This window comes from Bos mutus, chromosome 25, assembly GCF_027580195.1.
Source record: "Bos mutus isolate GX-2022 chromosome 25, NWIPB_WYAK_1.1, whole genome shotgun sequence".
Classification (NCBI taxonomy): Eukaryota; Metazoa; Chordata; class Mammalia; order Artiodactyla; family Bovidae; genus Bos; species Bos mutus.
In genome coordinates, this window is record NC_091641.1 from 31312346 (window position 1) to 31326688 (window position 14343).

Sequence of the window (14343 nt, forward strand, 5' to 3'; positions counted from 1 at the left end):
AAGGAAATGGCAATCCACTCCAGGATTCTTGCCTGGGAAATTCCCTGGACAGAGGAGCCTGGTGGGCTACAGTCCACGAGGTGGCAAAAGAGTTGGACACGACTGAGTGACTGAATACCAACCAAGAAAAATCACCAAAACAAGAACTCTTCCCTGGCATGTTTTGGAAGGAGAATGCTTCCCTCTGATTTCTTCTGACATAGTCACATGCTGCTGCTTCTAAGTCGCTTCAGTCATGTCTGACTCTGTGCAACCCCATAGACGGCAGCCCACCAGGCTCCGCAGTCCCTGGGATTCTCCAGGCAAGAACACTGGAGTGGGTTGCCATTTCCTTCTCCAATGCATGAAAGTGAAAAGTGAAAGTGAAGTCGCTCAGTCGTGTCCGACTCTTAGCGACCCCATGGACTGGAGCCTACCAGGCTCCTCCACCCATGGGGTTTTCCAAGAGTACTGGAGTCACAAAAATCTACGCTGTCTAAACAAGGCAAATACCCAAAGCCAACTCATTGCCACCCACAATGGAAGAGACCCATGTGCAGAGAATATTTACCAAGCGTCAAGACACTTCACAGAAAATTATAATGGCAGTGAAAACTGAAAGTAAAAGTGTTAGTCACTCAGTTGTGTCCAATTCTTTCTGATCCCGTGAACTGTAGCCCACCAGGCTCCTCTGTCCATGGAATTTCCCAGGCAAGAATACTGGAGTGGGTAGCCATTCCCTTCTCCAGGGGATCTTCCTGAGCCAGGGATCAACCCTGGGTCTCCTGCATTGCAGGCAGATTCTTTACCATCTGAGCCACTAGGGAAGCCCAACAGCTAACAATTGCTAGAAACTTACTAGCCACCAGGCACTAACCTAAGGGCCGCACAGCTCTATGGAGTGAATATTATCACTACTCTCCCCATGTACAGACGAGAACACTGAGGCACAAGGAAATCAGAAACTTGTCCATAGTCCAACACAACCAGGAACTGGCAACACCAGGATTCGAGCTCTGAGCTCCATATCCCACGCTCACTCTGCTGCCCCCTGGTTTGGGTTGCTCTTTCTAATTCCACAGGAAACGTTAGCATGTTCTGTAATCCCACGTGGGAAGAAGATGCACCTGTGGAGCACCAGCGTATGTAGTCTTCACAGGGACTTCAGCACCGGCTAGTTCTTAAGCCATTCTTTCTAGAAGGCAAACTATTCAAAAGATACGTTACTGCCTCCCCACAGGCCAGTGTGACTGATGGAATGAGCAATCAGTTTAATGAAGCACAAGAATGTGTCCTTGTCCTTAGGAGGAAACAGAGCAGGAGAACAAGGCCAACAGAGGAGAAATGAGCGCAGGATGGAGCCTTATGACCACCACCTCTTCCTCCCGAGAGGGTTACCGAGGACAAAGTCTGATGAGGAAAAAACAATGCCTGACTGTCACTTGCCTTCCTATCAACGCTGTTTTATACTTCATGCGAGGGCTGCTGCATCTTGCCGTGTCATCTTGCAAAACCAAACAAATCTCTCACACAGACACAGACATGCTTTGCAATCGGGGTTTTAGCCAAAGAATACTGAACATCATGTAGCCCTGGCCAGTTCTCTCTTTCCTCAACTTCAGTTATCCATGGAGAACTCGGCCACTTTTGTCATTTGTGAGGGTTTTTCTTTTTCTTTTCCTGGGTGTTTTTTTTTTTTTTTTTTTTGATCTGGACCATTTTTAAAGTCTTTAGAGAATCTGTTACAACATTGCTTCTGTTTCATGTTTTGGTTTTTTGACCATGAGACATGTGGGATCTTAGCTCACAGACCAGGAATCAAACCCTCGCCCTCTGCAGTGGAAGGTAAAGTGTTAGCCACTGGGCTACCAGCGAAGGCCCTGGGGATGTTTCTATTATTTACTTGTCTGGAGTCCAACTCACTTTTTCCATGTGTATAAACCTGTTTTAAAGGGAAAACCTCCATCACTGTTCCAAGTGGAAAGCCAGCACCGTGGGCCCTCGACAGGGTAGCACCTTCTGCCCCAAGCACCACTTCAGACACCAATCACAAGTCCAGACTGTCCCCTGCGCTTCTGACTGACCAGTTACGTATCTCAGGGGTTCCCATGACCTCCTCCTTGGGTTCAATTAATTTGCTAGAGAAGCTCCCAGAACTGAGAGAAACCTTTTATTTACTAGATTACTGGTTTTTTAGAAAAGGATATAACTCAGGAACAGCCAGACAGAAGAAAGGCATGGGAAGAGAGCACAGGGCTTCCAGTGGCCCACTCCCCCAGGGGCCCACTCCCCCAGGGGGCCACTCCCCCAGGGCCACTCCCCAGGGGGCCACTCCCCAGGGGGCCGCTCCCCAGGGGGCCGCTCCCCCAGTGGCCCACTCTCCTTGCACCTGTAAGTGTTCACTGACCCAGAGGCTCTCTAAACCCCGGGATTTTTATGGAGGCTTCATTATACAGATTATTTGGTTAAATCATTGGCCACTGGCAACTGAACTCCATCTCCAGCCCCTCTCCCCTCCCTGGTAGTCTGAACTGGTAGTCTGAACTGGTGGTTCTGAACTGGTGGTCTGAACTGGTGGTCCCTGGTAGTTCTGAACTGGTGGTCCCAGGTTGGAACTGAAAGTTCCAACCCCTTAATCATGTGGTTGGTCCTCCTGGCAGCCAGGCCCCAACCTCGAGTGCTTTCCAAAGTCACTACATTAACATTACAAAAGATACCTTTCTGGCTCTCATTGCTTTGGAAATTTCAGGGGTTTTAAGAGCGTAGGACCAGAAGCGATGGAGCAATAATGCATATTTCTTATTATAAATCAGAGTATGACAGTAGATCTAACTCTTGAACTTAGAGAGGTGAGAGATGCAGCTGGAAAGGGGAAGGGATAACATTCGAAGCCCAGCTGTGCAGGGCAGCCAACAGCCCCTAAGATGTCACCCTCAGTGTCACATTCTGCCATCGCCACCTCTATATTCCCTGGTGGACACAAAGTCATCTGAGGGGCAGAAACATGTCAGAAATACTCTGGAAGCCCCAGTGTCGAGCACAGAATGTTACACCAAGCAGGTGCTCAGTAACTCAGTGTTGGGCTTCCTTGGTGGCTCAGGGAGAGAGAACCCGCCTGCCGATGCAGGAGATGCAGGTTCGAACCCTGGGTCTGGAAGATCCCCTGGAGGAGGGCATGGCAACTCCAGGATTCTTGCCTGGAGAATTCCATGGACAGAGAAGCCTGGCAGACTACAGTCCATAGCGTCACAAAGACTCGGACATGACTGAAGTGACTCAGCACACACACACACATACGCACAAGCACTTTTACATGTCAGGTACTATGGAAGCAGCGTGAGCAAACCAGGCTTCTCTCCTTCTTCTCCTCTAGTTGAGCAGACAGATATAATGCATTCATCCCACAGAGGTTTATAGCCTCAAATGGTACAGAGCCGGGTCAGCACAGTACAGCCTGAGGACAAATCCGAGCCTTAACAGCAAGAGTCTGCCAGTCCCCGATAGAGAGCGAGGAAAACAGCCCAGGCGGCCAGGGCTGGAGAAGAGTGTGGACGATTCATATCAGGGACCTGGAAGGCTTCCCTGAAAAATGACTGAAAGGCTTTAAGAACAAAAAACAAAAACCAGAAAAGGCCAGGCCAGGGTGGCAGGGCAAAGAGCCAGGGGAGAGCTAGGGGGCCCTCCAGGTCGTTCAGCATGTGGGTCGTTTTCCCAACAGCAAAGAGAAGGCAGTGGAAGGTTTTCCGTGGAGGTGGGGGGGGCCGTGATGGACGGGAATCTGCTTCTGCAGAGCCCGCTGGATGCAGAGGAGGCAGGGCAAGACAGGAGACGGGGGAAGGTCCACAGCGGCCGCCCTGTGAGCCATGGGGTGACCGCGATGGGCTACAGCTGGGGGGCTGGAGAAAAGCCAATGGACTTGAGATCCATCCTGGTGCCAGGCTGTCTGAAGGGGTGCAGAGAGAGGCGAATCACCTTTCTTTCTTTTCAGACCTCACGACAGTGGCTTTAAAACGGTCACTGACTTTCCCTCGAGGTTAGACTTTCTCACCAAATAAGGACAATGATGTGGCCTTTCCTACACAAAGGTGGTGCCACCTCTAGCCAGACACACGGCAAGAGGGACTAAGACTCAGGTATTGAGAAGGAACCCTTTAGAGGGGAAAAAACAAAAAAATTTAACCTAGCTCACAACCAATGAAATCGCTAAATGTGATATAACACAGAAAGAACAGATTTTGGAGCCCAAGAAACTAGGGTCCAAACTTCAACCCTAACATTGCCAAGATGGTACACTGAGGCTGTATTAGCTTCCCTCTCCGAGCTTCTGTTTTCTCATCTGTGAAGAAAGAGTTATGCTCCTCCTGGGGCTGCCCTGAGACTAAGAGTCAACACAAACAAGGAGCGGCAGGAACAGTCAGAGACAGTAACTATCATTATCATGATGAAGCAGGGTCTTGCTGGAAGCCGGAAACCACAGGTATTGATACCACAGAAGGAATTAACTTTGTAAATTCTACTATAAAATACAACAGTTTACAGAATAAAAGTTATAATGGTAAGCTCTACTATATAAGAACATGTTCATCTAACATTCAGAGATGGCTTCTCTAAGGAAATAAAAAGCATAATTACAAAAAAAAGTGATACAGAACTCCTGACTACATACACCCACGCACCCATACACACACACACACACACACACACACACACATCTACCTCCTGGTTCAGGAGATCAAGGACTCCCGTTCTCATGCAGGTGACCCTGGTCCCAAAAGGAGGACCCCTGCACTGATGGAGACCAGGCCCCATAGTAGGCCCTCAGGAAGAACTGAAGCAATCAGTTGATTTAATGATCTAATGCCACAAACATGTAGAGAACCTCAAGAGTGACAGGCACAGAACGTCTGTGCAAAATACTCAGAAAGAAATGGAGAAACTGCCCCTTTGCCCTCCAAGCTCACAGATCTTTACACCCTTGACCATGTGTGGTAGGAAGCCAGGCACACAATCAACCAGGCAACGGATCTCCCTGAGCACCTTCTAGATGCTTTCAGGCTGAGGATGCACCTTGAACAAGACAGCCAAACCTCTCTGCCTGCAGAGTGGACACTGTGGTATGGGGAAACTGGAGGAAATGAAATAAAAAATTTAAAAAGCACAATATACAGTCGTTAGTTGGTGCTGTGGAGAAAAACTGAGCAAAGAAGAGGCAGAGACTGTAGGGGTGAGGGGTAGAATTTTAAATCTGCACTGGTTTCAAAAAGTCCCTATAAATCCATGAAAATGTAGCACTGCACGCTCTGCTCATGCTGGTAAGTGCCAAGAGAAGAGCAAGGGTTGGAGGGACAGAGGAGGAACTGGCTGGGCTGGGCGGGTCAGGCTCAGAGGGAAAACTCACGTCTCTAGATTGAGACGAATGCTGAGCAGTGAGTTCCCGCCCATCTCTTCCTTTTCAGGAATGTTCCTCCTGCTCTTCCCTAGCTGCAGAGCACAAATCAGCCTTGAACGTCACTGGGCATTTCCAGCAAATGCCTGTATGTCCTACACAAGCTTATTCAGTCATGTCAGCCTTTCCTGGGTCATGAAGGTCAATGGCCATTTTTAGGACTTTTTTTAATTATAAAAGGGACACATGATCACAGTATAAAATGTGACAAAATATCAGAAAGGATACAGGTTCCCAACAGTCTTAATTTAACCTCAACATGATCTCTATCTACATTCTGGTATGTTTTTCGCCAGAGTCGTCTAACACATGGAGGATCACTCTGCATCCATATTAACTCTGAATGCTGCTCTCTTAATTTTTACTAAATATATTACTTTTAAATTCCTAGATTTGCATTTTGCTGCTTATAACAAATTCTGTATGGACATCCATGTAATGGGCTATAGAACATTCAAACTACTGATGCACTATGCTTCATTATTCACCATTTCCCATTTGTTGAGCCTTCAGATTTCTGAGTTTCCATCATTATAAATTACTGTGAAAATAACTTCATGTGGAAAGGCATTTCAAGTAATTCCCTCAGAGAAGATTCCTAGAAAGAGGATGGCAGGGAGCTGGGAGCACTTTAGACAAGCAGTCACTGTATAGACCTACACCGCCCCCCCATCAAATGTAATTGTGATAGAGAAGAATTTTTGCTTTCTATTACAAGCTAATCACTAAAGGGATGTTACCTAGAAGTTTAAATTTCACATAATGGCCCATTTCTGGGAACCCTACTTCCCAGGTAATGAGCATTAAGCTAAAATACTTTGGTTTAGCTCATAGAAAACCTCCTGACCAGGACCACCAGTGAATGACCACAGGAAGAAGAAATTAACACATCCCTTTGGAGGCCAATGGGAACCCGTAAGTGTTTGACTTTATCCCCTCCCCTTTTATTATAAAAGGAGCCTGAATGCTAACTCAGGCAAGACAGTTCTTTGGAGACACAAGCCCAGCATCTTTTGGTTAGCTGGTTTTCTGAATCAAGCCGTTATTCTTTGCCCCAACAACTCGTCTCTCAATTATTGGCTTGCTGTCCAAACTCAACTTGGTAATGTAATCACCACCCCACTTGGCTGCCGTGGCAGAATATAAAAGCTGGTGAATCTCTGGCTACCTTTTTGGCCTTGAGGGTAATGGGTTTCAGAGGCTACATTATTTACCTGCTGTCGGAATCTGAGGCGATCTCCTTTCTTCCTCCAAAGCGGATCTGGCACTGCAGGAAAAAAAGAGTCGCTGAGATCAGCCATTAGGATGGACACACAAAACCACCTCCAGGGGCCTTTGGGGTCTGGGGGGACCCAGGGCCAGAAACTCTGGTGGCCAAATCAGGGCGTCCCCGAGTCCTGGGGGTCAGCCCAAGAAATGGGATGGCAGGCACCCCAGCCTTCCAGCCGCCATTTGAAGGAAGAAGCCCTTTTACCTCCCACTTGTACAGAAGGGAGCCTTGCACAAAGACAGCGCTAAGAGGAAAACAGAAGCCGTCTGCAGATTCTCTAGGAAGCTGCTTCTATCTGTCAGCAGCTGACTGTCAATAACGCAGAGCTCTTAACAGGCAATAATTAAAACTGCCACAAATCTGTGATGATGACGGGTCCCTTCTGACAGGGCCCAGAGTTGTTACGGCTGCTGTGAAGTTATGACAGCATAAATCAAGCTTCAAACAAGCCCTCTGGTTGTGCCGAATGACAATTTACCCAGGGAGGGTGCAAACAAAAGCAAACTTTTTTTTTTTTCTTTAACGGTGCTGAAATGTAGATAACATAAAATTTACCATTTCAACCATTTTGTCATGCAACTCAATTCACAATATTGTGCAACCATTACCACTCTCCACTACTCTCTTTCAAAGGTACAGAACCTTCACTGTGGGTAATAGGTTTACCAGATTCCTAAATTTATTACCACATTTGTGTGTAGGGGTGCGTGTGTGTGTATATAGAAATTTAAATGATACTTCGGTCAAAACTCACAGAACTGCACACTTAAAATTGGTATTTTTATTGTATGCAAATCACACCTCAATAAAGTTGGGTTTTATTTTTTTTCTTTCCAACTTGAAGAAATTTTAATTTCTTAATGAAGCTAAGAAATCATAGTGTATTTCACATGCATATAAAAAAATACACATAATAAACAAAACATGAAGTAAAAACTAGCAGGTTACCCAGTCCAATTAATCCTAAATTGAATAGAGTTTCAATCTCAACACTCAAGATATTAAAGAAAACTAAACTATTAAATTTTACGTATTGAGAAATTACTATTTGCCAACCACTGTAATAACTAAAGTTGGTTTTTAAAAGGCATATGTACAACACTTTCACCCTCCCAAGTAGTAATAATAGCTCTGGGTGGAAGATCCAAGTTATTTCTGTTTAACTGCTACACTTGAAGTGGTTGGACTTAACTCTTCATCTTATTTTGCATTCCATTTCTGGAGCAAAGAAAAAAAACTAATAATGTCAGCTCTGCATTTATTGGGGACCAGGCGCTGGCCATGGCCCTTTACCCCTTTAAGCAATTCCCTCCACAGCGCTATAGAGATGGGTGACCCAATTAAAGAGATGAAGGATGCTCAGAGAGGCTGGGTAAGTTGCCCCAGCACAGCTGTCAGGAGACAAAGCTGGCCTTCCAACCCAGCTACACCTGAGTCTGAGTCCTTTCTGCCATGCCTGGATGCCTCAAGGCTCGGGCAGATGCTAAATTCTCTGAGCTCACATCAACCCTTAACAGGCACTTCCATTAAAGGACATATTTATCTCCTTATATTGTGATGACACCAGTAATCACCAGTCGCCCCTTCTGAAATGTGAATTCCTAGGGCTGGATCCCAGCTCTGCTGCCTATTAACTATGACACTGGCAGCACGTTATTGGACCTGAGCTCCAGTTCTTCATTCCTTCATCTGTAAAATGGCAATAATTGCAAGAACCATCTCACAGGGTGGCTGGAAGGATTCGATGGAAAGCACTCAGCAGAGCACCAGACACACGATGAACGTGCAAGGAACGAGGCCTGCCGGGTGGTTGTAAGCAGACAACCTGATGCCAACCTTGTGTCAACACCCACTTCCACACCCAGCCAAAAGCCAGGCGCCAACTCAGCGTCAACCAAAGCAAGCAGAGCCCATCTGGAGACGCCACACGACCCTGAGCACGGCCTGGTTCCTGTGCTTGTGCTCACGGGGGCCCTGACTCCCAGCCAGCACTGCAGCGCCCTTAGAAAGTGAAAGTCACCCAGTGGTGTCCGACTCTTTGCAACCCTATGGACTATGCAGTCCATGGAATTCTCCAGGCCAGAATACTGGAGCGGGTAGCCTTTCCCTTTCCAGGGGATCTTACCAATCCAGGGATCGAACCCAGGTCTGCTTTGGAAATTCCCCAGCAGTCCAACGGTCAGGACCCTGCTCTCACTGCCGAGGGCCTGGGTTCAATCTGGGGATTTTAGTTCCTGCATTTTACTACAAGCCATGCAGCGCAGCACAAACAAACAAAAATAACTGCTTGGAAATAAGACTTTAAACCCACATTAATGCCCTTCTCAAAGGGACACCACCGAAGGATGGGGGTGGGTCCTCCGGGGGCTTTAGGATGTCAGGACACAGGAGTCCCTCTGTCCCCACCTCTGATCACTGTCACTTGCTGGGGGAAATAGTTAGCCTCCCAGATTCATGGCAGAAGTAGGTCTGTGTAGACAGAAGGGCAGAAATGACTTCTACGTTCATCATCTGACACTATGACTTGAACTCAAAGTCCAACATGCGCTTTCTTCTTACCTGTTTCACTGCATCCAGCAGTCGCTCCAGCAGAAACTGTCTTTTCATGTCATTGTTCTGTGTTCCTAGAAGGCAAGGGGCTTGATTAGTTCTGTTTGACATTTGCCTTCTACTAAGACTCTCTGAGATGTAGCATTTGGCTGTTCTCAGCCAGCATCAACTTTCTCTTTAATAAAATCAATAACAACACCAGGTATCAATAATCTGCACCAGTACAATGAGGTCTGACCCCTTTCCTATGACTATATCACAGGAAAGCAACTAAACTAGTGTTCCCCAAATCTGGATGACGTTTCTGGAATGATCTAACTTAAGGGTTTCTCAACCTTGGTGTCACTGACATGTGGATCAGATAACTCTCTGCGGCTGCCCTGTGAACTGTTAAGATATCTGGCAGCATCCCTGGCCTGTACCCATGAGATACCATTAGTGCGTATGCACACACATGCACACACGCACACACACACACACACCCTAGTTGTGGCAACAAAAATCTCCAGATTCTGCCAGACATCCTCTGAGGAACAAAACTGCCCCCAGTTGAGAAGCAATAGTCTAACTTAAAACATAGGTTTCCTAGTACGGCAGGCACTGCTGGTTGGCTGACCTCACCATCATCTCTAACACCATTTTCCCATGAAAACCCTAATTACTCAGCCTCTCTTGTAAGGCTGACCTTACAAAGCTCCAGCTGATGAGATGTAAGCAGAAGAGCGTTGGGAGGGGCCTGGGGGGAAAAGGACATATGCTAATAGCTTCATTCCTGCTTCCATCCCTCATGCCTGCATCCTAAACACACTGGAGGAAGCCAGAGCAGCGTCTGCAGGGAAGCCCAAGAGAATCACAAAGACACCAGCCCTGATGTCACTTTGCTGCTGAACCAAACTAGAAATCTGAGAGCTTTCACAGAACAAATCGTTCCATTTGTTCAAGCCCTGAACACTGAGTGGTTACTTACAGTCAAAGGCATTCCCGAATGATACACATGCCATACACCAAACTCCCATTTACGAGGGTGTGGGGCAAGGCCAATTCCATCTCCCCAGGTGGCTCAGTGGTAGTAACGAATCTGCCTGCCAATCCAGGAGATGCAGGAGAGGCGGGTTCGATTCCTGGGTTGGGAAGATCCCCTGGAGTAGGAAATGGCAACCTGCTCCAGTATTCTTGTCCATGAAGAATCCCATGGACAGAGGAGCCTGGTGGGCTACAGTCCACGGGGTTGCACAGAATCAGACACAACTGAGCAACTGAGCACAGACGCAGGCTAGGCCACTTCACAGGCCCAGGCAGAACACTGTCAGAACCACATCTGACGCTCCACAGGGGGCCCAGTGACTCCAATCCACAGAGACGTGGCTACGTATTATGATACACCAGACACTGGACACAACTGTTTCACAGGAGACCCAAATCTAGGGTTACAAGGCAAGTCAGTGTTGGGACTTCCCTGGTGGTGCAGTGGCTCCCAGTACAGGGGGCCCACGTTCAACCAGGGAACTAGATCTCACGTGCCACAACAAAAAGATCCTGCATGTTGCAGCTAAGACCTGGCACAGCCAAATAAACAGACAGATAAATAGCGTTTTAAAGAGAAAGCGAGATGGTCAGGGTTTCATCCAAGTCATGCCAGGGCCACCCAGTTGCTAACAACCGTGCCCATGTGCTGAGCACTTCCTGTACACCAGGCACCAAACTGAGTCCTCTGAGTGCGCTCCGTCCTGTAATTTTCATGACCACCCTACCAGCCAGGTATTAGGATCCCTGAATCGCAGATGGGGAAACAGAAGCTCAGAGAAGACAAGCAAGTGCACGCGCTGACCCACTCGACATTTGCTGAACTACTGGGTGCCAGGCAGTGTTCTAAGTGCCGGGGACACAGGAATTCAGTGGTATAAAAGAGCCATCTTCTCGTGGAGTGAAAATGCTATTAGGAAGAAACAAATGGCTCCTACGTAAACTAACAGAGGAGAAGGTGTTAGAGAGTCATACTAGGAAGAAAAACCAGATGAAGTGGAGAGACCGGGAGGAAGCTGGAGGGCCACGGCTGCCAGGGCAGCCGTGGAAAGTCTCTCTGCACACGCGACACCCCAGCTGAGCCCTTTATAACGTGGAGGAGCAGTCATGGAAAGTTCTGAGAGACCAGCGTTCCAGGCGGAGCAAACAGCCAGGGAAGAGAGGCAAAAACAGCCTGGCTTCCATCTCCCAGGACCTGAAGGAAGTCTCCAGTGACTTAAGCAGAAAGCAGAAAAGGGGAAGCAAAGATCAGAGGCAGGCAGGGGCCAGTCACAAAGGCCTCATGGACCATGACAGTGGGTTCAGGTTTTTGCTCTAACTTGCACACTAGCAGTTGGAACCATGACCCTAACTGGAGACTGTGCCCCTTAAGGGCTATGTCAGGACTATCGCATGGGCTCTTGCCTTACCCCAGGCCTGGAGATTAAACCAGTCCATAGACTCTCTATAGACACACAGTAATAAAGCTGACTTCCCAAACACTGCCACTATAATTTTTTCTGGAAGAGGTCTTGAGAGAGGTCAGCCCACGCACCCTTCCCACCAGACCAGAGGCCATCTCGAAGCATCTTTCAGGATGGCTAGAAACCCCACCTGCCTGAGGGCCTCACACACACTTCTATCAACACACCCTGCTCCTCACGCAGCAGGAGGGCGAGTTTCCGCCCTTCTCCCTCTAACACCAGAATGGGGAAGGCAGCCTTGCTTTCTTCCTTTTTCCAAGTACTGCACCCAACAACTCTACTTGCCCTTGGGCGATGCCAACTGGAAACTTGACAAAGTTTTCCCCCCTGAAGTGCTTTTGCTGTTTTTTCTGATCATAAAAGTAATTCGTGTTTTAGAATTATCATACACAACCCAGCACTTCTGGGTGTATGCTCGAAAGAATTGAGAGCACGGTCCTGAAGAGCTACTTATATGCTTATGTTCATAGCAGCATTATTCACAGTAGCTAAAATGTGGAAGCAACTCCTGTGTACATCAACAGATGAATGGAGACGCAAAATGTGTCATGCACACACAATGCATATTATCCAGCCTTAAAAGGCAAGGCAACTCTGCAGTATGCTGCAACACAAATGAGCCTTGAAGAACATCACGCTAAGTGAAATAAACCAGACACAAAGAGATAAAACACTGCATGATTCCAATTACATGAGATACTAAGAGTAATCAAAATCATAAAGAAAGGAAGCATAATGGTGGTTGTCAGGGGAGGCGAGGGGAGAGAATGGGGGTTAGAGTTTCATAGTTACACATTTGGATTTTACAAGATGAAGAGAGGCCTGGGGATGGGCGGTGGTGACGGCCACACAACAGTCAGAAGGCATTTAATGCCACCAAACTGTACACTTAAAATGCTTAAGATGGGGACTTCCCTGGTGGTCCAGACTAAGACTCCCTGCTCCCAATGCAGGGGGCCCAGGTTCGATCCCCGATCAGGGAACTAGTCATGCCACAGCTAAAGATCACGTGTGCTGCAACTAAGACCCAAAGCAGCCAAACAAAATAAATAAAAATAAATATTAGGGGCTTCCGTGGTGGCTCAGTGGTAAAGTATCCACCTGCCAATGCAGGAGATGGGGGTTTAATTCCTGATCCAGGAAGATCCCACATGCCGCGGAGCAATGAAGCCCACATGCCACAACTACCGAGCCTGTGACCTAGAGCCCGGGAACCACAATCACTGAAGCCCAAGCACCCTAAAACCTGTGCTCTGAAACAAGAGAAGCCACCGCAATGAGAAGCCTTTGCATTGCAACTAGGGAGTAGGCCCCACTCATCACAACTAGAGAAAAAGCCCCACACAGCGACGAAGCCCCAGCACAGCCAAAAGTAAATAAATAAATAAATATTCCAAAAATGGTGAAGATGGCAAATTTTATGTTACCTGTATTTCACCACAATTTTTTTATAAAGTAATTCATGTGAGGAAATACAATAAACAAATCGTGGGAGGGGGGCGGGATTGACAAAGAAAATAAAAATCTCCATCATCTCCTTACTGATCATTGTTAGTGCAGTAATTCACAAGCTTTTACCTGCACACGAATCTGCTGGGGTCTTGGCTAAAAGGCAGGTTCTAATTCGAGGGCTGGGTGGGGCCTGGGACTCTGTATTTCTCACAAGCGCCCACGGGCCGCTGATGCTGCTGGTTCCCGACGCACACGGGAAGAGCGAGGACAGAGTGCCTACCCCTAGCGAAGACCCCAGAGCTTTCCTACAGAATCTGCAACCCTGCTTTCCTGGAGCCGCCAGCAGCCTTCCCTGCCTCACCCTGCAAAGCCTCTCCGCGGTGGAAAGAAAGCCTGCTCTCCAGAGAAACAGCCCACCACACACCCTCCCCAGACAAGAAGTGCACTTGAAGGAGACAATCCTGACCCCTGGTGGGGGGCCCATGACCATCCCAGCCCTGAATGGGATTAAGGGACCCGTGTCTCCCAGGGCAGGGGGAGCATGGGTGCCCTTGGCAACATTCACCGATGGCAGGAGGTGCCCAGGAGGCCCAGGGCCACGAGGCCCCGTGGAAGGAGCGCTGGAGGGAAGTTACAAGGTATCATGAGTTCTCATCCCGGCCAGGCTGCTTGCTGGCCCTGTGTCGGGGACAGTCACTTCCCTTCTCGGGCCACTGGTTTCTGCATGAGATCATACCCTCCGAGCTCTGCAGTCAGCAAACCTGGGGCCTCTGTTCTGAGACGGCAGGCAGAGCAAGCAATGCTACCGGGCTCTTTCAGCAATGCTACCGGGCTCTTTCCTACCTTCTCCAGGGACCAGAAGGAGCAGGAGCAGGTGCCCACCTACTGAGCCTCATGGTGGGCTAAGCCCATGAAGTGGCCAGCACCTAATCCTTCAGGGCTTCCCAGGTGGCTCAGAGGTAAAGAATCCACCTGCCAATGCAGAAAATGCGGGTTTGATCTCTGGGTTGGAAGATTCCCCTGGAAGGAAAAGGCAACCTATTCCAGTATTCTTGCCTGGGAAATCCCATTGACAGAGGAGTCTGGTGTGCTACAGTCCAGAGAGTCACACAGAGTCCGACACGACTGAGTGACTGGGTACACACGCACACACACACATC

The 14343-nt window shown here is 48.2% G+C and overlaps 1 protein-coding gene across 3 annotated transcripts in view; it reads right to left on the minus strand.

The window, feature by feature from the left end:
* The window catches only part of SNX29 (sorting nexin 29), a 591844-nt gene that overhangs the window by 557912 nt on the left and 19589 nt on the right, over positions 1-14343 (minus strand). For all 3 annotated transcript variants that reach the window (XM_070363126.1, XM_070363128.1, XM_070363127.1), the window contains 2 exons: positions 9255-9319; positions 6640-6692 (listed from right to left, as the gene is read on the minus strand). In XM_070363126.1, the coding sequence (XP_070219227.1) occupies positions 6640-6692; positions 9255-9319 (118 nt within the window). The remainder of the gene's footprint in view (positions 1-6639; positions 6693-9254; positions 9320-14343) is intronic.